The sequence below is a fragment of the Panulirus ornatus genome, chromosome 36 (genome assembly GCF_036320965.1).
Source record: "Panulirus ornatus isolate Po-2019 chromosome 36, ASM3632096v1, whole genome shotgun sequence".
Lineage (NCBI taxonomy): Eukaryota > Metazoa > Arthropoda > Malacostraca > Decapoda > Palinuridae > Panulirus > Panulirus ornatus.
In genome coordinates this window covers 17,979,942-17,996,251 of record NC_092259.1, presented here as the reverse complement: position 1 = coordinate 17,996,251, position 16,310 = coordinate 17,979,942, and the positions used below count along the sequence as shown (strand labels likewise).

Sequence of the window (16,310 nt, the reverse complement as noted above, 5' to 3'; positions counted from 1 at the left end):
ATAATATAAATATATATATTGGAAAGGATCACAATTTTGCTCGTGATCAAGATATTCCTATGAGTCCACGGAGGAAATGAAACATGAAAAGTTCCCAAATGCACTTTCGTGTAATAATCACATCATCAGGGGAGACACAAGAATGAAATATAACACTAAGTTGATAAACATCAAAGAGACGAAGCTAGGACGCCATTTGGTAAACATGTGATTGTCCAAAAAACATGTCCAATCACATGTTTATCAAATGACATCCTAGCTTCGTCTCTTTGATGTATATCAACTGACTGTTATAATCCTCTCTTGTGTCTCCCCTGATGATGTGATTGTTACATGAAAATGCACTTGGGAACTTTTCGTGTTTAATTTTCCCCGTGGACTCATAGGAATGTATATATATACATATACATATATATATATATATATATATATATATATATATATATATATATATATATATTATCCCAGGGGATAGGGGAGCAAGAATACTTCCCACGTATTCCCTGCGTGTCGTAGAAGGCGACTAAAAGGGGAGGGAGCGGGGGGCTGGAAATCCTCCCCTCTCGTTTTTTTTTTAATTTTCCAAAAGAAGGAACAGAGAATTGGGCCGGGTGGGGGTGGTCCCTCAGAGGCTCAGTCCTCTGTTCTTAACGCTACCTCGCTGATGCGGGGAATGGCGAGTGGTTTGAAAGAAAGAAAGAAAGATATATATATATATATATATATATATCAGTGATGGATTGCGCAAAAGATGCTTGTGGCATGAGAAGAGTGGGAGGTGGGTTGATTAGAAAGGGTAGTGAGTGGTGGGATGAAGAAGTAAGAGTATTAGTGAAAGAGAAGAGAGAGGCATTTGGACGATTTTTGCAGGGAAAAAATGCAGTTGAGTGGGAGATGTATAAAAGAAAGAGACAGGAGGTCAAGAGAAAGGTGCAAGAGGTGAAAAAAAGGGCAAATGAGAGTTGGGGTGAGAGAGTATCATTAAATTTTAGGGAGAATAAAAAGATGTTCTGGAAGGAGGTAAATAAAGTGCGTAAGACAGGGGAGCAAATGGGAACTTCAGTGAAGGGCGCAAATGGGGAGGTGATGACAAGTAGTGGTGATGTGAGAAGGAGATGGAGTGAGTATTTTGAAGGTTTGTTGAATGTGTTTGATGACAGAGTGGCAGATATAGGGTGTTTGGGTCGAGGTGGTGTGCAAAGTGAGAGGGTTACGGAAAATGATTTGGTAAACAGAGAAGAGGTAGTGAAAGCTTTGCGGAAGATGAAAGCCGGCAAGGCAGCAGGTTTGGATGGTATTGTAGTGGAATTTATTAAAAAAGGGGGTGACTGTATTGTTGACTGGTTGGTAAGGTTATTTAATGTATGTATGACTCATGGTGAGGTGCCTGAGGATTGGCGGAATGCGTGCATAGTGCCATTGTACAAAGGCAAAGGGGATAAGAGTGAGTGCTCAAATTACAAGGGTATAAGTTTGTTGAGTATTCCTGGTAAATTATATGGGAGGGTATTGATTGAGAGGGTGAAGGCATGTACAGAGCATCAGATCGGGGAAGAGCAGTGTGGTTTCAGAAGTGGTAGAGGATGTGTGGATCAGGTGTTTGCTTTGAAGAATGTATGTGAGAAATACTTAGAAAAGCAAATGGATTTGTATGTAGCATTTATGGATCTGGAGAAGGCATATGATAGAGTTGACAGAGATGCTCTGTGGAAGGTATTAAGAATATATGGTGTGAGAGGAAAGTTGTTAGAAGCAGAGAAAAGTTTTTATCGAGGATGTAAGGCATGTGTACGTGTAGGAAGAGAGGAAAGTGATTGGTTCTCAGTGAATGTAGGTTTGCGGCAGGGGTGTGTGATGTCTCCATGGTTGTTTAATTTGTTTATGGATGGGGTTGTTAGGGAGGTAAATGCAAGAGTTTTGGAAAGAGGGGCAAGTATGAAGTCTGTTGGGGATGAGAGAGCTTGGGAAGTGAGTCAGTTGTTATTCGCTGATGATACAGCACTGGTGGCTCATTCATGTGAGAAACTGCAGAAGCTGGTGACTGAGTTTGGTAAAGTGTGTGGAAGAAGAAAGTTAAGAGTAAATGTGAATAAGAGCAAGGTTATTAGGTACAGTAGGGTTGAGGGTCAAGTCAATTGGGAGGTGAGTTTGAATGGAGAAAAACTGGAGGAAGTGAAGTGTTTTACATATCTGGGAGTGGATCTGGCAGCGGATGGAACCATGGAAGCGGAAGTGGATCATAGGGTGGGGGGGGGGGGGCGAAAATTCTGGGGGCCTTGAAGAATGTGTGGAAGTCGAGAACATTATCTCGGAAAGCAAAAATGGGTATGTTTGAAGGAATAGTGGTTCCAACAATGTTGTATGGTTGCGAGGCGTGGGCTATGGATAGAGTTGTGCGCAGGTGAATGGATGTGCTGGAAATGAGATGTTTGAGGACAATGTGTGGTGTGAGGTGGTTTGATCGAGTGAGTAACGTAAGGGTAAGAGAGATGTGTGGAAATAAAAAGAACGTGGTTGAGAGAGCAGAAGAGGGTGTTTTGAAGTGGTTTGGGCACATGGAGAGAATGAGTGAGGAAAGATTGACCAAGAGGATATATGTGTCGGAGGTGGAGGGAACGAGGAGAAGAGGGAGACCAAATTGGAGGTGGAAAGATGGAGTGAAAAAGATTTTGTGTGATCGGGGCCTGAACATGCAGGAGGGTGAAAGGAGGGCAAGGAATAGAGTGAATTGGAGCGATGTGGTATACCGGGGTTGACGTGCTGTCAGTGGATTGAATCAAGGCATGTGAAGCGTCTGGGGTAAACCATGGAAAGCTGTGTAGGTATGTATATTTGCGTGTGTGGACGTATGTATATACATGTGTAGGGGGGGGGGGGGGGGTTGGGCCATTTCTTTCATCTGTTTCCTTGTGCTACCTCGCAAACGCGGGAGACAGCAACAAAGTATAATAAAAAAATAAATATAAAAATATATATATATATATATATATATATATATATATATATATATATATATATATATATATATATATATATTTTTTTTTTATACCTCGTCGCTGTCTCCCGCCGTTGCGAGGTAGCGCAAGGAAACAGACGAAAGAAATGGCCCAACCCCCCCCATACACATGTACATACACACGTCCACACACGCAAATATACATACATACACAGCTTTCCATGGTTTACCCCGGACGCTTCACATGCCTTGATTCAATCCACTGACAGCACGTCAACCCCTGTATACCACATCGCTCCAATTCACTCTATTCCTTGCCCTCCTTTCACCCTCCTGCATGTTCAGGCCCCGATCACACAAAATTCTTTTCACTCCATCTTTCCACCTCCAATTTGGTCTCCCTCTTCTCCTCGTTCCCTCCACCTCCGACACATATATCCTCTTGGTCAATCTTTCCTCACTCATTCTCTCCATGTGCCTAAACCATTTCAAAACACCCTCTTCTGCTCTCTCAACCACGCTCTATTTATTTCCACACATCTCTCTTACCCTTACGTTACTTACTCGATCAAACCACCTCACACCACACATTGTCCTCAAACATCTCATTTCCAGCACATCCATCCTCCTGCGCACAACTCTATCCATAGCCCACGCCTCGCAACCATACAACATTGTTGGAACCACTATTCCTTCAAACATACCCATTTTTGCTTTCCGAGATAATGTTCTCGACTTCCACACATTTTTCAAGGCTCCCAAAATTTTCGCCCCCTCCCCCACCCTATGATCCACTTCCGCTTCCATGGTTCCATCCGCTGACAGATCCACTCCCAGATATCTAAAACACTTCACTTCCTCCAGTTTTTCTCCATTCAAACTCACCTCCCAATTGACTTGACCCTCAACCCTACTGTACCTAATAACCTTGCTCTTATTCACATTTACTCTTAACTTTCTTCTTCCACACACTTTACCAAACTCCGTCACCAGCTTCTGCAGTTTCTCACATGAATCCGCCACCAGCGCTGTATCATCAGCGAACAACAACTGACTCACTTCCGTAGCTCTCTCATCCCCAACAGACTTCATACTTGCCCCTCTTTCCAAGACTCTTGCATTTACCTCCCTAACAACCCCATCCATAAACAAATTAAACAACCATGGAGACATCACACACCCCTGCCGCAAACCTACATTCACTGAGAACCAATCACTTTCCTCTCTTCCTACACGTACACATGCCTTACATCCTCGATAAAAACTTTTCACTGCTTCTAACAACTTGCCTCCCACACCATATATTCTTAATACCTTCCACAGAGCATCTCTATCAACTCTATCATATGCCTTCTCCAGATCCATAAATGCTACATACAAATCCATTTGCTTTTCTAAGTATTTCTCACATACATTCTTCAAAGCAAACACCTGATCCACACATCCTCTACCACTTCTGAAACCACACTGCTCTTCCCCAATCTGATGCTCTGTACATGCCTTCACCCTCTCAATCAATACCCTCCCATATAATTTACCAGGAATACTCAACAAACTTATACCTCTGTAATTTGAGCACTCACTCTTATCCCCTTTGCCTTTGTACAATGGCACTATGCACGCATTCCGCCAATCCTCAGGCACCTCACCATGAGTCATACATACATTAAATAACCTTACCAACCAGTCAACAATACAGTCACCCCCTTTTTTAATAAATTCCACTGCAATACCATCCAAACCTGCTGCCTTGCCGGCTTTCATCTTCCGCAAAGCTTTTACTACCTCTTCTCTGTTTACCAAATCATTTTCCCTAACCCTCTCACTTTGCACACCACCTCGACCCAAACACCCTATATCTGCCACTCTGTCATCAGACACATTCAACAAACCTTCAAAATACTCATTCCATCTCCTTCTCACATCACCACTATTTGTTATCACCTCCCCATTTACGCCCTTCACTGAAGTTCCCATTTGCTCCCTTGTCTTACGCACCCTATTTACCTCCTTCCAGAACATCTTTTTATTCTCCCTAAAATTTAATGATAGTCTCTCACCCCAACTCTCATTTGCCCTTTTTTTCACCTCTTGCACCTTTCTCTTGACCTCCTGTCTCTTTCTTTTATACTTCACCCACTCAATTGCATTTTTTCCCTGCAAAAATCGTCCAAATGCCTCTCTCTTCTCTTTCACTAATACTCTTACTTCTTCATCCCACCACTCACTACCCTTTCTAAACAGCCCACCTCCCACTCTTCTCATGCCACAAGCATCTTTCGCGCAATCCATCACTGATTCCCTAAATACATCCCATTCCTCCCCCACTCCCCTTACTTCCATTGTTCTCACCTTTTTCCATTCTGTACACAGTCTCTCCTGATACTTCCTCACACAGGTCTCCTTCCCAAGCTCACTTACTCTCACCACCTTCTTCACCCCAACATTTACTCTTCTTTTCTGAAAACCCATACTAATCTTCACCTTAGCCTCCACAAGATAATGATCAGACACCCCTCCAGTTGCACCTCTCAGCACATTGACATCCAAAAGTCTCTCTTTCGCACGCCTGTCAATTAACACGTAATCCAATAACGCTCTCTGGCCATCTCTCCTACTTACATAAGTATACTTATGTATATCTCTCTTTTTAAACCAGGTATTCCCAATCATCAGTCCTTTTTCAGCACATAAATCTACAAGCTCCTCACCATTTCCATTTACAACACTGAACACCCCATGCATACCAATTATTCCCTCAACTGCCACATTACTCACCTTTGCATTCAAATCACCCATCACTATAACCCGGTCTCGTGCATCAAAACCGCTAACACACTCATTTAGCTGCTCCCAAAACACTTGCCTCTCATGATCTTTCTTCTCATGCCCAGGTGCATATGCACCAATAATCACCCACCTCTCTCCATCAACTTTCAATTTTACCCATATTAATCGAGAATTTACTTTCTTACATTCTATCACATACTCCCACAACTCCTGTTTCAGGAGTATTGCTACTCCTTCCCTTGCTCTTGTCCTCTCACTAACCCCTGACTTCACTCCCCAGACATTTCCAAACCACTCTTCCCCTTTACCCTTGAGCTTCGTTTCACTCAGAGCCAAAACATCCAGGTTCCTTTCCTCAAACATACTACCTATCTCTCCTTTTTTACCATCGTGGTTACATCCACACACATTTAGGCACCCCTCTCTGAGCCTTCGAGGAGGATGAGCACTCCCCGCGTGACTCCTTCTTCTGTTTCCCATTTTAGAAAGTTAATATATATATATATATATATATTTCCCTGGGGATAGGGGAGAAAGAATGCTTCCCACGTATTCCCTGCGTGTCGTAGAAGGCGACTAAAAGGGAAGGGAGCGGGGGGGGCTGGAAATCCTCCCCTCTCGTTTTTTTTTTTAATTTTCCAAAAGAGGGAACAGAGAAGAGGGCCAGGTGAGGATATTTCCTCAAAGGCCCAGTCCTCTGTTCTTAACGCTACCTCGCTATCGTGGGAAATGGCGAATAGTATGAAAAAAAAAAAATATATATATATATATATATATATATATATATATATATATATATATATATTTTTTTTTTTTCTTTTTTATACTTTGTCGCTGTCTCCCGCGTTTGCGAGGTAGCGCAAGGAAACAGACAAAAGAAATGGCCCAACCACCCCCCCATACACATGTACATACACACGTCCACACACGCAAACATACATACCTACACAGCTTTCCATGGTTTACCCCAGACGCTTCACATGCCTTGATTCAATCCACTGACAGCACGTCAACCCCTGTATACCACATCGCTCCAATTCACTCTATTCCTTGCCCTCCTTTCACCCTCCTGCATGTTCAGGCCCCGATCACACAAAATCTTTTTCACTCCATCTTTCCACCTCCAATTTGGTCTCCCTCTTCTCCTCGTTCCCTCCACCTCCGACACATATATCCTCTTGGTCAATCTTTCCTCACTCATTCTCTCCATGTGCCCAAACCATTTCAAAACACCCTCTTCTGCTCTCTCAACCACGCTCTTTTTATTTCCACACATCTCTCTTACCCTTACGTTACTTACTCGATCAAACCACCTTACACCACACATTTTCCTCAAACACCTCATTTCCAGCACGTCCATCCTCCTGCGCACAACTCTATTCATAGCCCACGCCTCGCAACCATACAACATTGTTGGAACCACTATTCCTTCAAACATACCCATTTTTGCTTTCCGAGATAATGTTCTCGACTTCCACACATTTTTCAAGGCTCCCAAAATTTTCGCCCCCTCCCCCACCCTATGATCCACTTCCACTTCCATGGTTCCATCCGCTGACAGATCCACTCCCAGATATCTAAAACACTTCACTTCCTCCAGTTTTTCTCCATTCAAACTCACCTCCCAATTGACTTGACCCTCAACCCTACTGTACCTAATAACCTTGCTCTTATTCACATTTACTCTTAACTTTCTTCTTCCACACACTTTACCAAACTCAGTCACCAGCTTCTGCAGTTTCTCACATGAATCAGCCACCAGCGCTGTATCATCAGCGAACAACAACTGACTCACTTCCCAAGCTCTCTCATCCCCAACAGACTTCATACTTGCCCCTCTTTCCAGGACTCTTGCATTTACCTCCCTAACAACCCCATCCATAAACAAATTAAACAACCATGGAGACATCACACACCCCTGCCGCAAACCTACATTCACTGAGAACCAATCACTTTCCTCTCTTCCTACACGTACACATGCCTTACATCCTCGATAAAAACTTTTCACTGCTTCTAACAACTTGCCTCCCACACCATATATTTTTAATACCTTCCACAGAGCATCTCTATCAACTCTATCATATGCCTTCTCCAGATCCATAAATGCTACATACAAATCCATTTGCTTTTCTAAGTATTTCTCACATACATTCTTCAAAGCAAACACCTGATCCACACATCCTCTACCACTTCTGAAACCGCACTGCTCTTCCCCAATCTGATGCTCTGTACATGCCTTCACCCTCTCAATCAACACCCTCCCATATAATTTACCAGGAATACTCAACAAACTTATACCTCTGTAATTTGAGCACTCACTCTTATCCCCTTTGCCTTTGTACAATGGCACTATGCACGCATTCCACCAATCCTCAGGCACCTCACCATGAGTCATACATACATTAAATAACCTTACCAACCAGTCAACAATACAGTCACCCCCTTTTTTAATAAATTCCACTGCAATACCATCCAAACCTGCTGCCTTGCCGGCTTTCATCTTCCGCAAAGCTTTTACTACCTCTTCTCTGTTTACCAAATCATTTTCCCTAACCCTCTCACTTTGCACACCACCTCGACCCAAACACCCTATATCTGCCACTCTGTCATCAGACACATTCAACAAACCTTCAAAATACTCATTCCATCTCCTTCTCACATCACCACTCCTTGTTATCACCTCCCCATTTACGCCCTTCACTGAAGTTCCCATTTGCTCCCTTGTCTTACGCACCCTATTTACCTCCTTCCAGAACATCTTTTTATTCTCCCTAAAATTTAATGATAGTCTCTCACCCCAACTCTCATTTGCCCTTTTTTTCACCTCTTGCACCTTTCTCTTGACCTCCTGTCTCTTTCTTTTATACTTCTCCCACTCAATTGCATTTTTTCCCTGCAAAAATCGTCCAAATGCCTCTCTCTTCTCTTTCACTAATACTCTTACTTCTTCATCCCACCACTCACTACCTAAACAGCCCACCTCCCACTCTTCTCATGCCACAAGCATCTTTTGCGCAATCCATATATATATATATATATATATATATATATATATATATATATATATATATATATATATATGTTTGAATGGAGAAAAACTGGAGGAAGTAAAGTGTTTTAGATATCTGGGAGTGGATCTGGCAGCGGATGGAACCATGGAAGTGGAAGTAGATCATAGGGTGGGGGAGGGGGCAAAAATCCTGGGAGCCTTGAAGAATGTGTGGAAGTCGAGAACATTATCTCGGAAAGCAAAAATGGGTATGTTTGAAGGAATAGTGGTTCCAACAATGTTGTATGGTTGCGAGGCGTGGGCTATGGATAGAGTTGTGCGCAGGAGGATGGATGTGCTGGAAATGAGATGTTTGTGGACAATGTGTGGTGTGAGGTGGTTTGATCGAGTAAGTAACGTAAGGGTAAGAGAGATGTGTGGAAATAAAAAGAGCGTGGTTGAGAGAGCAGAAGAGGGTGTTTTGAAATGGTTTGGGCACATGGAGAGAATGAGTGAGGAAAGATTGACCAAGCGGATATGTGTGTCGGAGGTGGAGGGAACGAGGAGAAGTGGGAGACCAAATTAGAGGTGGAAAGATGGAGTGAAAAAGATTTCGTGTGATCGGGGCCTGAACATGCAGGAGGGTGAAAGGAGGCCAAGGAATAGAGTGAATTGGATCGATGTGGTATACCGGGGTTGACGTGCTGTCAGTGGATTGAATCAGAGCATATGAAGCGTCTGGGGTAAACCATGGAAAGCTGTGTAGGTATGTATATTTGCGTGTGTGGACGTATGTATATACATGTGTATGGGGGTGGGTTGGGCCATTTCTTTCGTCTGTTTTCTTGCGCTACCTCGCAAATGCAGGAGACAATGACAAAGCAAAAAAAAAAAAAAAAAAAAATTAAATATATATATATATATATACATATATATATAGAAGAAGGAGTCACGTGAGGAGTGCTCATCCTCCTCGAAGGCTCAGATTGGGGTGTCTAAATGTGTGTGGATGTAACCAAGATGAGAAAATGGAGAGATAGGTAGTATGTTTGAGGAAAGGAACCTGGATGTTTTGGCTCTGAGTGAAACAAAGCTAAAGGGTAAAGGGGAAGAGTGGTTTGGGAATGTCTTGGGAGTAAAGTCAGGGGTTAGTGAGAGGACAAGAGCAAGGGAAGGAGTAGCACTATTCCTGAATCAGGAGTTGTGGGAGTATTTGAGTGTAAGAAAGTAGATTCTAGATTGATATGGGTAAAACTGAAAGTGGATGGAGAGAGATGGGTGATTATTGGTGCATATGCACCTGGGCATGAGAAGAAAGATCATGAGAGGCAAGTGTTTTGGGAGCAGCTGAATGAGTGTGTTAGTGGTTTTGATGCACAAGACCGGGTTATAGTGATGGGTGATTTGAATGCAAAGGTGAGTAATGTGGCAGTTGAGGGAATAATTGGTATACATGGAGTGTTCAACCATTTTAACACACCCTCTTCTGCTCTTTCAACCACACTCTTTTTATTTCCACACATCTCTCTTACCCTTTCATTACTTAACCAAACCACCTCACACCACATATTGTTCTCAAACACTTCATTTCCAACACATCCACTCTCCTCTGTACAACCCTATCTCTAGCCCATGCCTTGCAACAATATAACATTGTTGGAACTACTATTCCTTCAAACATACCCATTTTTGCTCTCCGAGATAACATTCTCACCTTCCACACATTCTTCATCACTCCTAAAACCTTCGCCCCCTCCACTCTGTGACTTACTTCTGCTTCCATGGTTCCATCTGCTGTTAAGTCCACTCCCAGATATCTAAACACTTCACTTCCTCCAATTTTCGTCTATTCCAAATTACATCCCAATTTACTTGTCCTTCAACTCTACTGAACCTAATAACCTTCCTCACATTCATATCTACACTTAACTTTCTCTTTTCACACACTTTTCCAAACTCAGTCACCAACTTTTGCAGTTTCTCACTTGAATCAGTCACTAGAGCAGTATCATCAGCAAACAACAACTGACTCACTTCCCAGGCCCTCTCATCCCCAACAGACTGCATACATGCTCCTCTCTCCAGGACTCTTGCATGCACCTCCCTACCCATCCCATCCATAAACAAATCAAACAACCAAGGGGACATCATATAACCCTTCCCCAGACCGACTCTCACTAAGAACCAATCACTCTCCTCTCTTCCTGCCTTACATCTTTGGTAAAACTTTTCACTGCTTCAAGCAGCTTACTTCCCACACCATATACACTTAAGATCTTCCACAAAGCATCTCTATCAACCCTATCATATGCCTTTTCCAGATCCATATATGCTACATACAAATCCATCTTCCTTTACCACTTCTGAAACGACACTGCTCTTCCCCATTATGATGCTCTGTACATGCCTTAAATCAATCAACCAATATCCTCCCATATAATTTCCCAGGAACACTGACCAAATGTATGCCTCTATAGTTTGAACACTCACCTTTATCCCCTTTGCCTTTGTACAATGGCACTATGCATGCATTCTGCCAATCCTCAGGCACTTCAACATGATCCATACATACAGTGAATATCCTTACCAATCAATCAATAACACAGTCACCCCCTTTCTTAATAATTTCTACTGCAATACCATCCAAACCTGCCACCTTGCTGGATTTCATCCTCCACAAAGCTTTCACTACCTCTTCCCTTTTAAACAAATCATTCCCCCAACCCTTTCACTTTGCACACCACCCATACCAAAACACCCTACACCTGCCACGCTATCATCAAACATTCAACAAACCTTCAAAATACTCACTCCATCTCCTTCTTACTTTATCACCACCTCTTAATACTTTCCCCCTTGCCCCCTTCACCGATGTTCCCATTTGTTTACTTGTCTTACACACGTTATTTACCTCCTAAAACATTTCTTTATTCTCCCTAATATCTAATGATACTCTTTCACCCCAACTCCTATTTGCCCTCTTTTTTCAACCCTTGCACCTTCCTCTTGACCTCCTTCCGCTTTCTATTATACATCTCCCAATCATTCACACTCCTTCCTTGTAAGTATCGTCCAAATGCCTCTCTTTTCTTTCATTAACAACTTTACTTCTTCATCCCACCACTCACTAACCTTTCTAATCTTCGAACCTCCCACTTTTCTCATGTCACATGCATCTTCTGCGCATGCCATCACTGCTTCCCTCAATACATCCCATTCCTCACCTACTCCCCTCATATCATTTGCTCTCACCTTTATGATCAATATATCAAAATTCAATCCCTATTTACCTGAGCTCTTCAATACAAAAAATTACAGTAACACTGGCAGGTCTGAAGAAGGTTCAAGGTTCAACATTAATTAATTCTCAGATAAGCCTAAAAATAAAAAAACAAAAATGAGTATTACATGTGACTGAAACTGTACATTAAAATGTGAATAAAGTTTGCATATTTCTCTAAAGATAAAATAAAAGATGGAATGTGACTACAATTATATCAACCTATTCATACTCACTGTTAAGATAATAGTTAATAGGTATGCTATTCTTCATGCTGTCACTGTATCTCTCCCCAACTGAAAATAATGCTACACTTTTAACATAAACTAGGCCTGTGCAATTTCTATCATTCGCTGCAATGCTGATGTTATCTATGGAGCATTAACTATCCTGCATCTATCTAAATTCACTTCATATGAAAAATCAAAACAAGCCACACCATCAATGTAAAAACCTGATTTTTTAAAAAACCTGCTGAGGGGAAAAAATGCAGCTGAATGGGTTTATAAGGACTGAATACCATACAATATTTGAGAAACTAAAATAGCATCCTGACAATATGTGCTTCTCATCTTCCAGTACCCTCAAGTCTTGCATGTCTTCCTCCATGCAGTGGGACATTCTTCTCCCTTCTGCTAGCCTGTAGGGTTAGGGCTGGGCATGCCAAATCTGCAAAACTAATTCCCACGAAAGGTGCAAGTATGCACTTCATCTACCTTGTGTAAATAGGAATGGATCACAACTACCAGATAAACTTAGATATAATCATATCTTTCATTCTTTTTCTTTTGAAACATTTACTTTGAATATTTTCTAACTCATTCAAAATACTGTATACTGTACATGTAATCCTGTAAAAGAATACTCTATACTCTGACTTCTAATGCTAAAGACTTTATATGATAACATTCTTGTACACAACAAAATCTCCAGAGAACATCATCCTGATCATATTCTCAATCACTTAAAAGATCCAGTAACTTATGCAGCAACATATACTGTACTGTAGTAAGAAGAACCTATACAATTTCAAACCTGTCTCAAGCATACTATCTGATGCTATTAGATCTGCTAAAAAAAATGGGTTTAATTATCTTTTTATGCTCACCTGATAAAATATGCATTACAGTTAATGCAAACATAGCTCCAGAGAACACTGTTACTCTGGGATGGTTCATTGCCATGATAGCAGCAATGAAGAATGTTTTATCTCCTAATTCAGTCACAATTATCATACTAAGTGCAGCAATGAAGGCATTCATGAAATTAACATCTGCTCCATCTTTCTTATCCAGTTTATCAAGAGATGAGTTAGGGAATTGGTCACCACTTCCACTTTGAAGAACTGCTCCATTGCCAGTATCATCCTAGTTAGGGTGAAAGAAAATATTCAGCAACAATGATGCAAGGAAACTGGTTTCTTTTCATTGCTGCAAAACATTCTAAAAACAAAATATTGCCCATTATGTCAATATGAGTAGGAGTGACTACTTTGTTAGCCTATTTGGACACGAACTCTCTACCATCATAGTACCACTTCAAGAATGTTTGAGAAACATTATATCAAAAGATCTATCTTTTACATCACTCACTTCAAATAATATGACAAGAACTGAATAAGTTCAGGCATATCAGAAAAATATTTTCAGTAAAACTCATCCCTTTCCCTCACCTAAGGTAGATGTTTTGCAAGGTGTCAGATAGCCCTAAGCCAGAGTAGAATACTGGATTAAATGTCACAGTCTTGCTTAATGCAAACAAAAAACATAAAATATAATGTGTCTTGAGGATGGTCTAAAAATCTGCTCAAAAACAATGCTGTAATCACCAGCTATGTTATAATCATCTATTGTAATTAGCTATAATGTCACAGTTAGCTACATGAGAGGGAAATGCAGATGGTATTCATTGTTTGGAAAAATGTATGAGAAATAATTGGAAAGGGATCTGCAAGTGTAACTGTAGATGAAACAATTGGAATGGAATCTGAACATGTAACTGTTAGGTCTGAAGATGACTTGTAGATGGGTTTTAACCAGAAGAGTAAGGAATGTATACAAGTATCAAGGTAAGAGGGTTAGTAGTTCCTTGAGAAGGTGGTTCTGCATTAAGGGTGTATAATGTCACCATGACTACTTAATCTTTATGGATGGGGTAAAGAGGGAGGTAAAAGCAAGGATCTTGGAGAAAGAGGAGGGTCTACAGTATGCAGCCAGTGGGAGACCTTAAAGGTAAGCCTTTTGCAGAAAACAAGGCACTGGCAGAAGACCCTAGAGATAAACTAAAGAGGCTGATGTCTGAGTTTGGAAGAGTTTATGAGAGGAGAAAGTTGAGAATTGATGTGAATAAAAGCAAAGAAGTGAAATCTAGTGGGACACGTTGGTTTGAGTGTAAGTCTGAATGGGAAGAACCTGAAAGAAGTAAAATGTTTTAGATACCTGGCAGTGGACATGGTAAAGGACAAAAGTATGGGAGCTACAATGAACCAAATGGTGGGTGATGGGGCACAGGTCCTGTGTGCACTAAGGACAATGTGGAAGGAGAGGTCACTGTGTGAGGGCAAGGATGGGTATGTTTACTGGTGCAGCATTCCTAGTGGTACAACAGAGGTGTGTCTTGGGCTCTAAAAGCAAAAGAACAGTAGAAGTCAGACACTGAAAATGAAATGCCTTATGACAATATGGGTGTCAGAGTAAAGAAGATTAATTATGAAAGAAGTAAGAGTGTAGAAGAAGTGTGATAGGATGCAAAGTATGTCTGAGAGAACTTAATGACAAAAAGGATGTGTGTATGTGCATCAGAAGTAAGTTATATGTGTGTGTGTGTGTGTGTGTGTGTGGGGGGGGGGGGGTGGATGACAAACAGACAGAAGAATAGAATGAAGGAGGCTTTGGGTTGTCAAATCCTGAATATTCAGGTGAGTTAGAGGCATGCAAGGAACAATACTAAATGGACTGATATGGTAAACAGGAGGCTATGAACTGTCAATGGGCCAAAATAGGGTATATGGAGGAGCCAAGGTAAAGCATGGAAAAATCTTTGGGGCCTGACTGTGAATGAATCCAATTTTGGTGCATTATATATGACAACTAGTGAGTGGATATGTCCAAATGAGAGCACTGTTCAAATGTTCCTCAAGCTACCTTACTAATGCTGGAGAACCAACAATGTACAGAAAATACAAATAAATTTTATACTTGTTCGCCCTTTCCCTCATTAGAGAGGTTGTGCAGGAACAGTGGAATATTATAACATCATCATAATTATCATTCATTATACCTGACAGCTAGAGACTGAGTGTGAACGAACGTGGCCTTTGTTGTCTTTCCCTAGCGCTACCTCACACACATGCAGGGGGAGGGGTTATTATTTCATGTGTGGGGGGTGGTGATGGGAATGAATAAAGGCAGACAGTATGAATTATGTTCAAGTGCATACATGTATATGTCTGTGTGTGTATATATATGTATACGTTGAGATGTATAGGTATGTATATGTGCGTGTGTGGACGTGTATGTGGGTGGGGTGGGCCATTCTTTCATGTGTTTCCATGTGCTACCTCGCTAACGTGGGAGACAGCGACAAAGTATAATAAAAAAAATATTCTTACTATCATCATTCTTATCATTACTCTTATTCACATTGCTCATTTATCAATTATGACATGAAAGACCAGTGCCTGCTCACCATTAATCCCACTCACCCAAGAATACTTACACATGCATCTTTTTTCAACCAAGATATTCCCAATCATCCATCACATATACCCAATCCCTTACATTAAACTGCAGACAACTGCAAACTTAGCTCCAACTAAAACACTTGCCTCTCTTACTCACTCCTCTTGCTACCAGGTGCATGAGCACTAACAAACAATTAAATCTCTAACTCCCCATTCAATTTCACCTAAATGTCTGGGGCTAACTCCCTCACACTATTTCAAACATTCCAAAAACTCCTACAACAAAAAAGCCATTTCCTCCATGCTCTTGCCTTCATACTACCCAAATTTTACCCCAAGGACATTCCCAAACCATTCTTTCTCCTTCCCCTTGGTAAATGGGTGGTGCCTGGAGTAAATGAAAATGGAAGTTTAGTCCTTGCAAAAACCTCCTTTCACCACAAGATGATCCACAGGTATATATGGATAAGAAACGATGGAAGGAAGACCAAAAGGGTTTGATTGACTATGCGGCAGTGAATGGAGAAATGAGGAAGATGACCGAAAGTTTAGACATGGGATGTATTCATGTGTGAATGAAGTGTTCAAAATGTTTACAGAAATACTGTTAAAG

At 41.4% G+C, this 16,310-nt stretch overlaps 1 protein-coding gene across 3 annotated transcripts in view; it reads right to left on the bottom strand.

Annotated features, from left to right (window-relative positions):
- The window catches only part of LOC139760419 (putative divalent cation/proton antiporter TMEM165), a 231,960-nt gene that overhangs the window by 199,286 nt on the left and 16,364 nt on the right, over positions 1-16,310 (bottom strand). For all 3 annotated transcript variants that reach the window (XM_071683600.1, XM_071683602.1, XM_071683601.1), the window contains one exon: positions 13,124-13,382. In XM_071683600.1, coding sequence (XP_071539701.1) covers positions 13,124-13,382 — 259 coding nt within the window. The remainder of the gene's footprint in view (positions 1-13,123; positions 13,383-16,310) is intronic.